Genomic DNA, 16,795 nt, shown 5'->3' on the forward strand with positions numbered 1-16,795 from the left:
GTTCTTTTAATCTTCTTGATCTTAATTTATTTCTTTATTTTTAGTAAGACAGGATCTTGCTCTGTCATCCAGGCTGGAGTGCAGTGGCATGATCATGGCTCATTGCAGCCTCCACCTCCCAGGCTCAAACAATCCTCCTACCTCAGCCTCCCTAGTAGCTGGGACTACAGGCATGCATCAACGCACCGAGCTAATTTTTAAAATTTTTTGTAGAGATGAGGTCTTGCTATGTTGCCCAGGCTGATCTGGAACACCTAGGCTCAAGTAATCCTCCTGCCTCAGCCTTGAAAAGTCCTGGGATTACAGGCATGTGCCACCATGCCTGGCCTAATTTATTTTTAATTCCCAAGGTTATGAATTAATACATTCTTGTAAAAATTCAAACATTCAGCCTGAGCAACATGGCAAAACCCTGTCTCTACAGAAAGAAAAAAAATTAGTCCGGCATGGTGGCGTGTGCCTTTAGTCCCAGCTACTTGGGAGGCTATGGTAGGAGGATTGCTTGAGCTGGGGAGGTGGAGGTTGCAGTGAACCAAGATTGCACCACTGCACTCCAGCCTGGGTGACAGAGTGAGACTCTAGCTCAAAAAAAAAAAAAAAAAAATCAAACACTGCAGATAAAAGGAAAGCCTTGATTGCCCCCTGCAGCCTCAAACACTTCCACAGAGGTAGCCCTATTATCGGTTTGGTGTAGCATGGTTACTATGTAGCATAATTACATAGTTAAGCCAGTGCATTCATTTCTATTACTGCATAACAAATTACTATAAATTTAGCAGCCCAAAACACCAATTTATTTTCTCACATATTCCATGAATCCAGGTACTGGTTGGCTGAGTCCTCAGCTCAGGGTCTTATCAGGCTGAAATCAAGGTGTTGGCTGGGTTAGCGATCTCATCTGAGGCTCCGTGTGTGTCCTTTCCCAAGTTCAGTGGTTGTTGCCAGAATTCAGTTACTTGCATTTGTAGGATTAAGGTGCCCACTTTCTTGTTGGCTGTCACCCAGGAGCCTTTCTCAGCTCCTAGAGTCCACCTGCCATTTCCTGCCATATGGCAGTTTGCTCCTTCAAGGTGAACAGGACAGCTGTGCTGTGGCTTCAAATCTCTTAGATTCTGTCTCTGACCTCTAGCCCTGATTTAAAGGGCTAGAGTGATAAGATGAAGCCCACCAGGATAAATCACCTCTTTTTGACTGCCTTAAAGTTAATTGATTAGGGACTTTAATTACATCCTTGTCATATAAGCTAACCTAATTACAGGAGTGATGCTCTATCATATTCACAGTCGTGTTTTCTTTTAAGGGGAGAAATGTATACAGGATGTGTACACCGTAGGGTACAAATCTTGGGATACATCTTAGAATTGGGCCTCTCACAGCCAGCCATAAGAACTGTCCAAGTAAGCAATAGAGGTATTAATATGGCCTTTTATAATCAGTACAGATTGTTTGAAAATGTGAGATGTCCATGGTTGGCCACTAATAACATTCGTTTCACGGCAAACATATGTTCAAGTAGGAGAGATGGTGATATAGGCAGAAAAATCAAATGATGCTAAACAAAAGAAAACCGTCCTTGATTTTGAAAGAATTCAACTTGCTATATATCTTTTGCCTAAGCCTTCAGTCAGCCTTTGCTCTACATCTACCAATGTGATCACTGCTTTTCCTTCTGACTTCTTTAGGTGGGTCAAGAGTTTGCTTTTCTCCCCATTCATGAGTGTAAAGTTTAATGCCTAACTGAACTTGCTTCCTTCTTTGACTCTTGTGTAGACTTGGGCACATGGGGCAACTTTTTTTGTGTTTTGCTCTACCAGGTCATCCCTATTCCGTGGGACTAGTGTCTAGCCCCATTTCTTCAGCAGTGGAGCCTAGGATGTAGAGCTGCATACTACCATTAGGAGGCGCACCCTCAGGCCTCGGCTCCGCGTTCTTTATGTCTCTGGACCGCTCTCTCTCGCAGCTCATCTCTATGGTTTCCGTTGTGTGTATGGTTTTTTTTTTTTGGTCCGGAATAGGCGGAGCTTCCGGTTCCGGTGGGGGCCGTCCCTGGCGGCGGAGATGGCGGCGACAGCGGCGGAGGCTGTGGCCTCTGGCTCTGGAGAGCCCCGGGAGGAGGCTGGAGCCCTCGGCCCCGCCTGGGATGAATCCCAGTTGCGCAGTTATAGCTTCCCGACTAGGCCCATTCCGCGTCTGAGTCAGAGCGACCCCCGGGCTGAGGAGCTTATTGAGAATGAGGTGGGGGGCGGGGCCGCGTCTAAAGGGAGAGGAGGAAGGTACCCGGTTGAGAGGTCAGAGGTGAATGGTGAAAGAGATGGGAGACTGGCAGGGCTCTAGACTAGGGCCTATGGGAAGATGGAGAGAAAGGCGAGGAGATACGGAACTTGAGGGGTTCGTGCTGATTAACAGGAGAAATTATTCTGAAGTTGAGAAGTAGTTGGGATCATGGAGGCCAACCCACCGGCTCCTTGGCATTACTTCATTTGGTGTTTTTCACCTGTTGTTTTCATTTAGGAGCCTGTGGTGCTGACCGACACAAATCTTGTGTATCCTGCCCTGAAATGGGACCTTGAATACCTGCAAGAGAATATTGGCAGTGGAGACTTCTCTGTGTACAGTGCCAGCACCCACAAGTTCTTGTACTATGATGAGAAGAAGATGGCCAATTTCCAGAACTTTAAGCCGAGGTCCAACAGGGAAGAAATGAAATTTCATGAGTTCGTTGAGAAACTGCAGGATATACAGCAGCGAGGAGGGGAAGAGAGGTAAATTCCCAAAGCTTAATTTTCTGTTGGATTTAGGGCACTCATTTTTCTTTCCTATACTTGTTTGAAGGTGTGGCAGAATTGGGTCAATTAGAGATTGGCCTCTCCCATCTCTGGATTCCTGTTGAAGGAGTAGTCTGGTCTTCCAGCCTTTAAGGGGTTTGAGTTCTTAGTGGTTCTTGGTGCTACAGCCAGCTAGTTCTGTAGCTTGAGGGATGAGGGAATGATTAAACTTGAGCTGTGAATCTCTGTGTTCCCATCTTCTTCCTCATAAAGAGTTAGTTGCCTAGAAGGGTCAGGCAGGTGAATGGAAGGAGTAATATTGTCTGTGTGAAATCAGTGATGAAGCTGAAGGCATAAGCCTTGTTCAAAGTGAGAAGCCAAGGCCGGCGGGGGTGGCTCATGCCTGTAATCCCAGCACTTTGGGAGGCTGAGGCGGGAGGATTGCTTGAGTCCACGAGTTCAAGACCAGCTTGGGAAACGTGGTGAGAGGTAGTCTCTACAGAATTAAAAACTGAAACAAAAAACCATGGTGAGAGGTCATTACTTGACTCTGCTTGCTTCAGTTTTGGAGTTCAGTTCTAGGGTTGCGAGATATTCCGATTTTCAAGAGAAGTTCAAAATCAGGGTTTTTATTTAAAATCTTTTGACTTTAAATGGAGCAACTAAATCAGATTTAAAGAAAAAAAGTTGCAGGGGGCCAAACAAAAATGTTTGTCACTGGATTTAGCTCTGAAAATGCCTGTTTGTAGCCATTGTCCTTAAGTATTGTGATGACTGAGGATAGTTCAACCTGAAAAGTTGTGTAGTTTGTTGTGATTCTGCAGTAAAGAAGGTCAGGATTCTCTAGCTTAGGGAAGATCAGATTAAATTTGTTTTTCCTATCACAACAGCAACACAAGACACACAAGACAGTGATTCTTCCTCTCTGCTTTTATTCCTGCTTATGAGGACAGCCTCTTATGTAGGTCCCAGACAGTATTCAGTCCCACACTATAACACTGCCTCTGGGGAATTGCTTTCGCTCAGTACTTCACGGTGAATGACCCTCTCGCGTTTGGTGTCCAACCCTGGGTTTCTCTCTAGTCTCTTGCTTCACTCACTCCTTTTCCTGACTCCTTATCAGCAGTCTGTGGCTAAGTGAATAGATTTGAAATATCTTTTTTTCTTCTTCTTAACACTTAGCAGTTGTCATAATGATGGGATTTTTGACCAGAAGAGTTTCCAAGATATGAACTGTGGTCGATCTGTCCATGATGTCTTAATATATTGGATCAGTTATCTCATGAATTAATTTTCTAAAATTTAACACAATGTGTGTGTGCACACTTCCATATACACACACCCAACATTGAGAGAAAGATTGATTTAAATGATGTTGTTGGAGTGTGTAATTCCATTGAATGAACATATACCCAAGAATAAGCATAAGATATGTGAATCTTGTGGTTCTTCAGTCGCTTGAAGTTTCTTGTGTCCCATAGTGAGAGCATTTTGCATAAGAATGAGTGTAATCTGTACTTTATGGGTGATTAAAGAGTTTTCAAGGAAAATCTTTAATTGTCTGGAAGTTTTACCCTATCAGCTGACTTTAGCACCGACCAGCTTCACCAGTCAGTTTCACTTCAACCTGATTGGATAGGTTGTGGTGACTGTGGGGTGAAACGTATTAGGATCCTCTGAGCTATTTTGAGCATTAACCATTCTGGTGTAATCATAATATTGTTTAGATTCATATATGGGGAGTATCACTGACTCTTCCAAAGTTACTTGCATATTTTTTGGGTGAATATATAATTATTATCTTTGGGGAGCATTGCATTGAGTCTTGAGGATTTCATGTTCCTACAAAGGTAGTGTTTCCAACTCATCAAGATTTCCTATTAAGGCTGGGCATGGTAGCTCACACCTGTAATCTCAGCACTTCGGGAGGCAGATCACCTGAGGTCAGGAGTTCGAGACCAGCGTGGCTAACATGGTGAAACCCCGTCTCTATTAAAAATACAAAAATTAGCTGGGCATGGTGGCACGTGCCTGTAGTCTCAGCTACTTGGGAGACTGAGGCAGGAGAATTGCTTGAACTCAGGAGGCAGAGGTTGCAGTGAGCCGAGATTGCGCCACTGCACTCCAGCCTGGGTGACAGTGAGACTCCGTCTCAAAAAAAAAAAAAAAAAAAAGATTTCTGATTAACATTGCCTTAAACATTGTGATTCTAGGCAGTGAGATGAGATGCCTTTGAACCTTTCTTTTTTTTTTTTTTTTGAGACAGGGTCTTGCTCTGTCACCCAGGCTGGAGTGCAGTGGTGTGATCTCAGCTTACTGCAACCTTCACCTCCCAGGCTCAAGCGATCCTCCCACGTCAGCCTGTCAAGTAGCAGGGACCACAGGCATGTGCTGCCACCACCATGCCCAGCTAATTTTGTGTATTTTTAATAAACTATTTATTTATTTAAATACATAAGGTTTTGCCATGTTGCCCAGGCTGGTCTCGAACTCCTGAGCTTAGGCAATCCACCTCCCTTGGCCTCTCCAAGTGCTGGGATTACAGGCATGAGACACCGCACCTGTCCTCTTTGAGCCTTTTGAAATAATGATCTCAGGACCAGGACAGAGATGCTTCTTTTTTTTAGGTTTGCACACTTATTAAATGTCTCTTGTGGGCTTGTTCAAGTGTGTCTGGGTTTTCATATCTCTTAAGTAACTTATGACCTTCGTCAGGTGTGTTAGGAGCCTGAGGCCTTTACCTAATAAGCTGTCTTCCTTACTTTAGCTGTAGAAGGCTGCAACAGGATAGGTGGCTGAATCAGTTAAGATAAACTAGGCTTCAAGCCAGAGCTCGGGCTAGAAACAACAGAGGCTTATTTCTCACTTACTACATGTTGATCATGGGTAATGTCATATTGTTCTTTACATCATCTTACTCGCTCTGGCACCCAGATTGCCCCAGCAGCTACTATCTAGAACTTTGGAGTTGCTGTGGCAGAGGGAAAGAGATGTGGTAGTGGTGACTTGTTCTTAAATTACAGTTGGAAACAACACAAGTCGCTTCTGTGGACATTTCCTTGGCCAGAGCAGCGTAAATAAGCAAGCCTGGCTTCAAGGGGATGTGAAAGAAAACTCCCACACTGAGGGAACCAGCTCTTGGTGAACAGTAATACAATTTACCACAGTGGTCATCGAGGGCCAACGGAGATTTCTCAGGCTCTGCGAGTCTCTGGAGTAAGACTGATTCATCATTCTAGGGTCTGTGGATAGGCTTCTAGGAGTCTGAAATTGTGTGAAAGTTCTGGGTGTATGTGCATTTTTATGGGGAACCTCCGTGGATTCTTTTATTTTTATTTGTTTATGTATTTATATTTTTTGAGATGGTGTCTTGCTCTTGTCATCCAGGCTGGAGTGCAATGGCACGATCTCAGCTCACTACAACCTCTGCCTCCCAGGTTCAAGTGATTCTCCTGCCTCAGCCTCCTGAGTAGCTGGGACTTCCTCTCCAGGTTCTTTCTTTTTTTTTTAATTTTATTTTTCATCTCACCCTCCTACTCTTTGGATTCTTAAAGGAGTCATTCTGTGACCCAAAAAAGGTTAAGCATCACTTCTTTAAAGAAAAAGTTTGGGAGCCAGATGCAGTGTCTCACACCTGTAATCCCAGCACTTTGGGAGGCAGAAGCAGGAGGATTGCTTGAGCCCAAGAGTTTAAGACCAACCTGGACAACATATTGAGACCTTGTTTCTTTAAACAAAACAAAGAAAAACCAGTAAATTAAAAAATTTGGTGTTGAACATAACTCAATGAAGGATAAGTAAGAATTCAGTTGTATGAGAATCCATGTTGGCTAAAATTTGCCTGACTACATCTGTTCTCTGTGGGAGATGCTGGTATGGATTTGGGCTTGGATTTTCAGATGTGGAGAGGCCATGCCAGGGGCTGTGTGTGCATGCACTAATAGGATTTTCTTCTTGGGGAACATAGGTTGTATCTGCAGCAAACGCTCAATGACACTGTGGGCAGGAAGATTGTCATGGACTTCTTGGGTTTTAACTGGAACTGGATTAATAAGCAACAGGGAAAGCGTGGCTGGGGGCAGCTTACCTCTAACCTGCTGCTCATTGGCATGGAAGGTAAGAAATCTTTCAAAAGCAGCATGGCTTGGAGTCATATGAACCTGATTTCTAATCCTGTCTTCACCGCTTATTAGCTCCATGACTTTGAACAAGCCACTTCACTTTCTTAAGCCTCAGCCTACTCAGCTCTAAAAGAAACATAATAGGGGCTGGATGCCGTGGCTCACGCCTGTAATCCCAGCAGTTTGGGAGGCCAAGGTGGGTGGATGATGAGGTCAGGAGATGGAGACCATCCCGGCCAACATCATGAAACCCTGTCTCTACTAAAATACAAAGAAAACAAATCAGCTGGGCATGGTGGTGCGTGCCTGTAGTCCCAGCTACTTGGGAGGCTGAGAGAGGGGAATTGCTTGAACCCAGGCGGTGGAGGTTGCAGTGAGCCAAGATCACGCCACTGCACTCCAGCCTGGCGACAGAGCAAGACTCTGTCTCAAAAGAAAGAAAAAGAAACATAATAGGGCCAGGCATGGTAGCTCATACTTGTAATCCCAGCACTTTGGGAGGCCAAGGCAGGAGGATTGCTTGAGGCCAGAAGTTTGAGGCTGCAGTGAACTATGATTGCACCACTGCACTGCAGCCTGGGCAACAGAGTGAGATCCTATCGCTTAAAAAAAGAAAAATGGAAAGAAATGAAACATGATAATGTCTTGTAAATAGTTGTGAAGTTGTGAAGATTAAATGAAATAATGTATGTCGAGTCTGTTTTTTTTTGTTGTTGTTGTTTTGTTTTTTTGAGACAGAGTCTCACTCTGTTGCTCAGGCTGGAGTGCAGTTGTGTGGTCTCGGCTCACTGCAACTTCCGCCTCCCGTGTTCAAGTGATTCTCCTGCTTTAGCTCCCAAGTAGCTGGCACTACAGGCGTGTGCCACCATACCCGGCTTATGTCGAGTCTTTAAGCTAGTTTCGTGTATTCTAAAAAGTTCCCTTTTCCCTTCCTCAGCTGTTATGTGAGGGTGTATACTGAGATATTAGGGACCTCTCTGAAATACAGGCATGTGATGCTTAATGTCAGGGATATGTTCTGAGAAATGTGTTGTTAGGTGACTTCATCATTGTGCAAACACCATAGAGTATAGTTACACAAACCTAGATTGTGTAGCCTGCTATATGCCTAGGCTATATGGTGTAGCCTCTGACTAAACCATGTACTACATGGTGTTAGCATATTACTGTGCTGAATATTATAGTCAGTTCTAACACAATGGTATTTGTGTATCTAAACATACCTAAATATAGAAAAGGTATAGTAAAAGTACGGTATCAAATACTGCAGGAAAAAGGTGACAAAAGAAAAAAATATATAAAGGTTAAAAAATGGTAGTTTGGGAATTTTTTTATTGCCAAAAAAAAAAAAAGATAAAAAACGGTATACCTGTATAGGGCTGCTCCATTATAATCTTATGGGAGCACTATCGTAGATGCAATCTGTTGTCGACTAAAATGTCATCATGTGGCACATGACTGTACCACTTTTCTCTACTAGATCTGTCTATATTCAGACAATTTTTATCCCTGTGAAAGAGGAGAAACTTTTTTTTTAGTGTAAATCAACTTTATTATTTTTATTTTTATTTTTTGAGACAGTCTCTGTCGCCCAGGCTGGAGTGCAGTGGCGCGATCTCGGCTCACTACAAGCTCCGCCTCCCAGGTTCACGCCATTCTCCCACCTCAGCCTCCCAAGTAGCTGGGACTACAGGCGCCTGCCACCACACCTGGCTAATTTTTTTTGTACTTTTAGTAGAGATGGGGTTTCACTGTGTTAGCCAGGATGGTCTCGATCTCCTGACCTCGTGATCCACCTGCCCCGGCCTCCCAAAGTGCTGGGATTACAGGCGTGAGCCACCACGCCTGGCAAATTCAACTTTATCTTTTAAATAGATAATACATTCATGGAGTTCAAATTCAAAAGGTGTAAATAGGTACATAGTGATAACCACCCCTGTCTCTTAGCCTCCCAATTTCCTCCCTGGAGGTACTGCATATTATTAGTTGCTTGTGTTTTCTGCTAGAGAAATTTATGCATACGCTAATAAATATGTGAATGTGTTTTTTTGGTTTTTTTTTTTTTTTTCTTTTGAATGAAAGGAGAGGCCCTTAAACTCCACTCAGGAGAATGAGAGCTTTTTATGAGGCAGGGTCATTGTCTCATTCTTATTTTTATTTCTCGCAGTAGCTCAATGCCAGGCCCATGGTAGGTACTTAGTAAATGGTGAATAACCTGGGTTGAACAAGGAAACAGAGAAGTTATTTATTGTCATTCACCACTTAGCTCCTTGGTTTCTTCTCGTTTGATTGTCTGCTCTTCAGATTTGGATCCTTTGCTGCTGGTACTAATAAAGATTTCCAGCCATGTGGCTTGTGAATTGACACCACCTGCCTCTTTTTTTGTTTTTGTTTTTGTTTTTTATTGAGACAGTGTCTCGCTCTGTCACCCATGCTGGTGTGCAGTGGCATGATCAGGGCTCACTGCAGCCTTGACCTCCCAGTCTCAAACGATCCTCCCACCTCAGCCTTCCAAGTAGCTAGGACTACAGGCATAAGCCACCATGCTTGGCTAATTTTTAAAGTATTTTTCTGTAGAGATGGGGGTCTCCCTATGTTGCCCAGACTGGTCTCGAACTCCTGGCCCCCTCTCACCTTGGCCCCCTAAGTGATCCTCTCACCTTGGCCCCCTGAAGTGTTGGGATTACAGACGTGAGCCACTGTGGCTGGTCTTACCTGCCCCTTTGAAACCAACTCTTGGTTGACCTGCCAAGAAAGAGCCAGTTCTGGTTTACTTGACTCTTTTTTTTGAGACAGAGTCTCGCTCTGTCGCCCAGACTGGAGTGCAGTGGCGTGATCTCAGCTCACTGCAAGCTCTGCCTTCCGGTTCACACCATTCTTCTGCCTCAGCCTCCCAAGTAGCTGGGACTATAGGCGCCCGCCACCACGCCCGGCTAATTTTTTTATAGTAGAGACGGGGTTTCACTGTGTTAGCCAGGATGGTCTCGATCTCCTGACCTCATGATCCGCCCGCCTCGGCCTCCCAAAGTGCTGGCATTACAGGCGTGAGCCACTGCACCCGGCAGTTTACTTGACTCTTATGTCTTTCTGTTGCCTGCGTTTCCTGTGGTAGGGTGCATGGAAGTGGATCCCTCAGGTAGAGATGAGAGAGCAAGTCTCCTTTGAGGATGCACGTGGACTCTCATCACTTAAGAAAGCATCTGTCTTGGCATACCCAGACAGAGCTGGGGAAGATTGTCTAAATTCCATGCCCTGCAAAAGTGTGTGTTCAACTCATGGACTGTGCAAAGGCCAAACAACAGATGTGGTCCTAGTTATAAAGGAGTAGATGGAACATACACTAGGGCACAACTAATTCAAGGTGGCATTTAAAATAATGTGCCATATTTAAATTATACAGCACTCTCTTCAGTCATTTGATATTCTTTCCTCCAATGAAAATCACTTGCACCAGTGAGCCCCAATGTTGCTTTAAGAAGTGTTGTCTTGGCTAGATGTGGTGGCTCACGCCTGTAATGCTAACACTTTGGGAGGCTGAGGTGGACAGGTCACTTGAGCCCAGAAGTTGGAGACCAGCCTGGGCAACGTGGTGAAACCCCATCTCTTAAAAAAACAAGTATTGCATTCGTTAGGTGTATTGAAGTGGGAGGAAAGGTTGAGAATCTTTGAGTTCCACAGAGCTACCCAAAATAAATACAGAGCTACATAATCATACAACTTAGAATGACTGGTTAACTCCTCATGTATATGTTGTTGATACCAGTCATTTCTGTTTTGCTTCCCTTGAATTCCTGCTGTAGTCAAGAAGAGTACATGGTATACACAGTTGATTACCCTACCTGATTTTTGAGGATCATTTTGATGTGCTCTTGCTTCCAGTAAGGGTAGCAGCCTTCATTTAGGGAAGTTGACTTAGCTGATAGTGGACCCTTAACCAGTGATGTTTGCTAGAGTTATTACCATACAAGCTTAACACCTAATTTTCTGAGAGTTGTAATTGGAATTTCCCTGATTCTGCCTAAATTTTGATTTGGAACTCTTAGCTGGGAGAGCAGGCTGGGTTTCTCTTTAGCACTGGGTCCTGTATTCCAGCTTGTGCAATAGAACCACTGCTCTGCATAAGAAAATACCTTTCTTCTTACAGGAAATGTGACACCTGCTCACTATGATGAGCAGCAGAACTTTTTTGCTCAGATAAAAGGTTACAAACGATGCATCTTATTCCCTCCGGATCAGTTCGAGTGCCTCTACCCATACCCTGTTCATCACCCATGTGACAGACAGAGCCAGGTGAGCTTGTGTGGTCTGAGAAGGGTATAGAACTCTAGATTCTAGTAATGCCTAGGCTGGAATGTCTTTCCCCTTCCCCGTAGTGATATGCCAGGTTCGGATTACAGGCTGTTCTTGCCTTAACCCACGAAGAGGGTAATTTCATTGTAGCTCACATATTCCAGGCTCCCTGGAGTGGCCACCAGATGTTTGTAAGTATAACTAGCCCAACAGAGCTAATTCTCAGGACAGACACTGTCATTGATGCTGATGGACTCTGGTTACTCTGTTTGATTGGCTTATAAGTTTATGGAACAAAATGTGTATGTCTCCATTGGATTTAATCATTGTTTGCTTTTGTCATGGATGCTATTTCTTTTTGATAAGAAGGGTGAATAAAACTGAGCTATGTTGTTTAATGTATTTCCTGGATCTAAGTGAGGTATGTGGTTAACTGTGGCCAGCCAAAGATATCCTTTCCTTTCTTCAGAAAGCTGTCTAGCTACTTCATGTGGGAGTCTTTGCTGGTTAGAATATGTTTTTGGGAAAGGTTTCTGAAGGTTTAGGTGGAGGATAATTCCTAATTCCTCATATCCTCAGCTGTGGAGTAGGTCATCTGACCTCAGGAGCACTGAAGCCTAGGATTCTTTATCACTTAACATTCAAATGCGGACTGTCTTATATTGTTCTCTCTCAGGGTTTAATGTGCATTATATCTTCTGCTGGATATAAATTCCAAAGACTTTTTTTTAAGGCATCGTTTTTTTGGTTTTTTTTGTTTGTTTGTTTGTTTGTTTTTACTGCCAAACTGGCGTATAGTAGTTTTACTGGTGAAGATTTGGTGATTGACTGATATTTTTTTTCTTTCTCTTGAACCTCTTAGGTGGACTTTGACAATCCCGACTACGAGAGGTTCCCTAATTTCCAAAATGTGGTTGGTTACGAAACAGTGGTTGGCCCTGGTGATGTTCTTTATATCCCAATGTACTGGTGAGAAGGGGGCTAGGGCTGGGGGCTTTTTGGGAGCTTTCTTTTCCATTCCCTGGAAAGCCTTGTCTGTGTCGCTTCTGAGTTATGGCATGATTGGTTTTATGTGGTCTATAGGAAGGTTGGCATATCCAGACATGAGCGTACTGAACCTGTGGGGGATAGTGGGGGGAATGATAGCCCTGTCTCTAGGACAGGATGACAGTTCTTCAAGTCCAAAGAGATTCCAGAGGCTTGAGCCTAGAAAAACTGTTCTTGGCTCTTTGGTATTTAGAGACTGAACACCAGTACCTCTAACCCCCAAGTGTGTGTTTTTTTCCACAGGATGAGTGTAAAGATATTGTCTTCACTATTTTCCATAACTGGACTCCACCTAGTTTTTCAGCCCAACCCTGCCGCCCCCCCGCACCTCGCCCCTCCGCCCCCGCTAAAAGTATCAGTAGTAAACAGGAGCCTGTTTGTTTTCTTGCAGGTGGCATCACATAGAGTCATTACTAAATGGGGGGATTACCATCACTGTGAACTTCTGGTATAAGGTGAATATGGTTTGCTTTTTTTGTTTTTTCCAGATGGAACTGGCTCTTGGGTGAGGTAGGTATAATAAATGATTTTGGATGGGATGGTTGACTATCCCTGGAAGTGATTGTCAGGTGTCTGGGGAGATGAAAGGGACAGGATTGAATTGGGTTTCTTTTTTTTAAATATATTTTTTGAGACAGAGTCTTGCTCTATTCCCCAGGCTGGAGTGCAGTGGCGTGATCTCGGCTCACTGCAACTTCTGCCTCCCGGGTTCAAGTGATTCTCCTGCCTCAGCCTCCCGAGTAGTTGGGATTATAGGCACACACCACCATGCCTGGCTAATTTTTGTATTTTTAGTAGAGATGGGGTTTCACCATGTTGGCCAGGCTGGTCTCAAACTCCTGACCTCAAGTGATCCACCCACCTCGGCCTCCCAAAGTGCTGGGATTACAGGCCTGAGCCACCGTGCCCGGCAAGAATTGGGTTTCTTAGAAGGGAGGATGGTACTAAGAACAGTAGAGTGACACTGACGCCTGCTGCTAAAGGCATTTCCTGAGCTACTGCTTCCTTTGTAGGGGGCTCCCACCCCTAAGAGAATTGAATATCCTCTCAAAGCTCATCAGAAAGTGGCCATAATGAGAAACATTGAGAAGATGCTTGGAGAGGCCTTGGGGAACCCACAAGAGGTATGTGACTGCCCCAAGGTGGCTCAGTGGGTGGGTTGACCAAGGAAAGTCAGGATCAGAGCGACATTCTTTACAGCTTCTGTGTTTCAGTATCTGGTGTCATCTCTCTCCATAGAGGTTATGGGTATGTTCAGAAAAATTCTTGTTTTCTGGTGATAGCTGGGCTTGACTGGCAGATCAATTATAATTAGTTCCATGCTAGTAGTAATGTTCCCCATGGGTATTATGTACCATCTGGGGACCCCCTGAGGGGATTCTTCTGGAACAGGAAGCGAGCACTAACGCATCTCCTTGCACTTTCCCAGCTGTGCCAGGGCTGCTGTAGGTAATGTTGAGAGACCTGCTTCCCATGCAGGTGTGCCAGTGGCCCATTGGGTAAATGGGGGAGGTTTGTATTTGTAGGGTTCTTGCTTGCCTCTTGGAGGTAACCTCAGCATCCACAGACACCTGTGGTGTTGGGAGATAGCATCAGCCCCAGTTGCAGGTGATCATTTTTTGAGGATATGGAGGCAGTTAACATCCTGGAGAAACATGCAGGCACTCTTGGGTGTTCGGGGATTATTAGCTTCTCTGACCATGTCTGTCCGTTTGGGGCAGATTATGGTAAGAGACAGGGTGTTGTGCGAGAGAAGAATAATAGTACAAGATGGACCCCTGAGGGAAAGGCTATGTCCCAGAATACTGGGTTGACCTTCAGGAAGATAGGTGATTAGAGGATTCACAAGATTGTATGAAAACATCGTCTCTGTCCTTGGCTGGACATCTGATGTCTCCAGACACACCCTGTCCAATTCCAGGGCCAGGGAACAGCCAGTTCTGATTGGCTCCTCATGTTTCTTTACAGGTGGGGCCCTTGTTGAACACAATGATCAAGGGCCGATACAACTAGCCTGCCAGGGGTCAAGGCCTCCTGCCAGGTGACTGCTATCCCGTCCACACCGCTTCATTGATGAGGACAGGAGACTCCAAGCGCTAGTATTGCACGCTGCACTTAATGGACTGGACTCTTGCCATGGCCCAGGAGGCAGGTGTTTGGAGCGAGGCAGGGCAGTTGGCACTCCACTCCTATTTGGAGGGACTTCATACCCTTGCCTCTTGTGCCCCAGCACCTTCTCTCTCTGCCCCCCGCCTAAAGTCCTGCATTCAGTGTGTGGAGTCCCAGCTTTTGGTTGTCATCATGTCTGTATGTATGTTAGTCTGTCAACTTTGGAATGTGTGCGTGTGTGTGCATGCACACGCATGTGTGTATCTGTTCCCTGTTCCTTCTGGGTCAGGCTGTCACTTCCGGCTCTCAGCCCTATCTCCTGCAACCTCAGTGCCTCAGCCTGAGAGAGAGATGAGATGCTCTTGGACTCCCCACTGCATCTGGGCTGCAGGGCCAGAGCTAGTCTGATCATTAGGTCAGTCTGCCTCCTGACAGTTTTTGCGTAGTCAAGCTCTAGGCGGTATGGGAATGGCTACTGGGACTCTAATGGGGTGAAAGAGAGGGGAGGCTTGCCTTTGAGAGCCTAGATAGCCTTCCTGTGAGAGAGGATTAGATAGGGTTCCAACTGGGCCTACAAGCTCAAGCCATACATAAAAGGACCTTGGGACATAAGAACCAATGATTGTGCATAAGTTCCAAATTAGAGACACATACAGTTTCTCTCTTTCAGCACCAGCTCTTGCCCCTATGCTGGGTACCAAGGGAGTTCTCCTAGCTGTGGCTTCTCTAGGTTCTAGGGGTGCAAGCCTCTGTGTGTTTGTGTGTGTGTGTCTGTGTGTGCGTATCCACACTAGGGGTGCAAGCCTCTGTGTGTGTGTGTGTGTGTGTGTGTGTGTGTGTGTGTGTGTGTGTGTGTATCCACACTGGCCAGCCTCCCTACTTACCAAGGTTCTCCACTGCTTACCTTTTCCAGTGGGACAGTACAGTGTGAGCCCCCGGGAAGTACTGCCTGACCTATCCTAAGCTTTTACACTTGGATTTTAGCCATCATATGTTGGCCAGGTCTCACTGCAGTCTGCCCGAGGCTAACTGGCTAGAGCCTCCAGGCCCTATGATGCTCCCTGCCCAGGCCATATCCTTTATTCCTGCTGAGCTTCCTGGCTGAGTAGATGAAATGGGGTCAAGCCCAGGCAGCTCATTCACCTACCTGTGATCCACCTCAGGGCACGGGCAAACACATAGGCTTGCGTCTTAAAGCCAGCTTGTCTGCCAGACCCCGTTGTAATGTGCCACAACACCCTCAATAGTCAGGGCAACTGGTAGAGCATGGAAGTCGAATTTCCTTTTCTGTTAGGAGCTACTCATGGGAACCCCTCTCAGGGCTGCAGCTTACAGGTGGGCAGCTGTGATTGCACAACTTGAAGGGCCATCATTCACATCTATTCAGTGGGAGTGGGGTCCCTGGGATTGGGCAATGTGGTGGCCCTGTGTCTCCTCACCTCTGCTCCTGTCTTCATCACCTTCTCTCTGGAAGGGAAGAGGAGTTGGAAGGTCTCTGGTTTTCTTTTCTTTTTTTTTTTTTTTTTTGCCAAAGGTTTACTTCCAGCATCTGAGCTCTGGCTCTCACCCTCGAAGCTCAGTTATAGTGCACTGATGAACTGAGAGGATGCGTGTGGATGTGTGTGCATGCCTGAGTGCGTTTTTTGGGGAGGGGTGTTTATTTTTAATACCCCATTCTGGGGTTCTCTGATGCAGTGTGGATGTGAAGACATGGTACCTTCTCAAGTGTAGCTCTTTCAAATATAGTCAATGCTGGGAAATGTGATTGCAGTGATCTCTATCTCTCCACTTCTTTCGGGAAAGAGGAGCACAGGAGTGGAGGAAAAACTTGGCCACAGTCACACTTGGAAAGATAGTAGATTATTTTCGTTCTCCTCAGCAGGTCTGCTGTATTCCTCGCTCAGCGCTCAAAGATGTGGGTGATGTGTCAAGGAGGCATGCACTCAGCTGGTCCTTGCTGAGTTATTTGCTGACACAGGTCTCACTAAGGTGGCTGAGGGGTGGGAGGGAGAAGGCTAATCTTGGAAACTTCACAGGATTGGCCTTGACCCTTGGGTAACACAAGAGTGATGCCTGATTTTTAGACACCTGATACGTGCCTAGTGCTTTTCTCTTTGTTCCTCACTATCCTGCAAGGTAGGTATTCTCACTTACAGATGAATAAATGGGCTCAGAGAGATTAGGTGATTAGTGACAATCAGTTGTAACTTAGCACTGTTTGGCTGCAAACCCCTTGCTCCTTCCTTTCCACCAAACTATGTTGATTTTCCTTCCTTACCTCCCTCCTTGTACCACAGGTTCTGTCCTTAAGATATCACCCCACTGGGCAGTATCTGAAGGCAGACCCAGCCCAAGATGGTGCAGAATATACAGCTCAGGGTGAAAGTTCTTCTGGGCTCCTGCTAACAACGTCTTGGAAAAACTGCCTGGGAAGCCATATTATGAATTAGTGCTAGAAGAAGC

General features: G+C 45.4%; 1 protein-coding gene across 1 annotated transcript; it reads left to right on the forward strand.

The window, feature by feature from the left end:
• Positions 1 to 868: 868 nt before the first annotated feature.
• On the forward strand, positions 869 to 16,097 carry HIF1AN (hypoxia inducible factor 1 subunit alpha inhibitor). The gene is made up of 8 exons (XM_004049950.5): positions 869 to 2,235; positions 2,512 to 2,762; positions 6,733 to 6,881; positions 11,031 to 11,176; positions 12,039 to 12,145; positions 12,615 to 12,678; positions 13,237 to 13,347; positions 14,192 to 16,097. Exons 1-8 carry the CDS (start codon positions 2,059 to 2,061, stop codon positions 14,234 to 14,236), a joined length of 1,050 nt encoding a protein of 349 aa, XP_004049998.3. The 5' UTR covers positions 869 to 2,058; the 3' UTR covers positions 14,237 to 16,097.
• Positions 16,098 to 16,795: the final 698 nt, after the last annotated feature.

Source organism: Gorilla gorilla, chromosome 8 (assembly GCF_029281585.2).
Source record: "Gorilla gorilla gorilla isolate KB3781 chromosome 8, NHGRI_mGorGor1-v2.1_pri, whole genome shotgun sequence".
In the NCBI taxonomy this organism is placed as follows: Eukaryota; Metazoa; Chordata; class Mammalia; order Primates; family Hominidae; genus Gorilla; species Gorilla gorilla.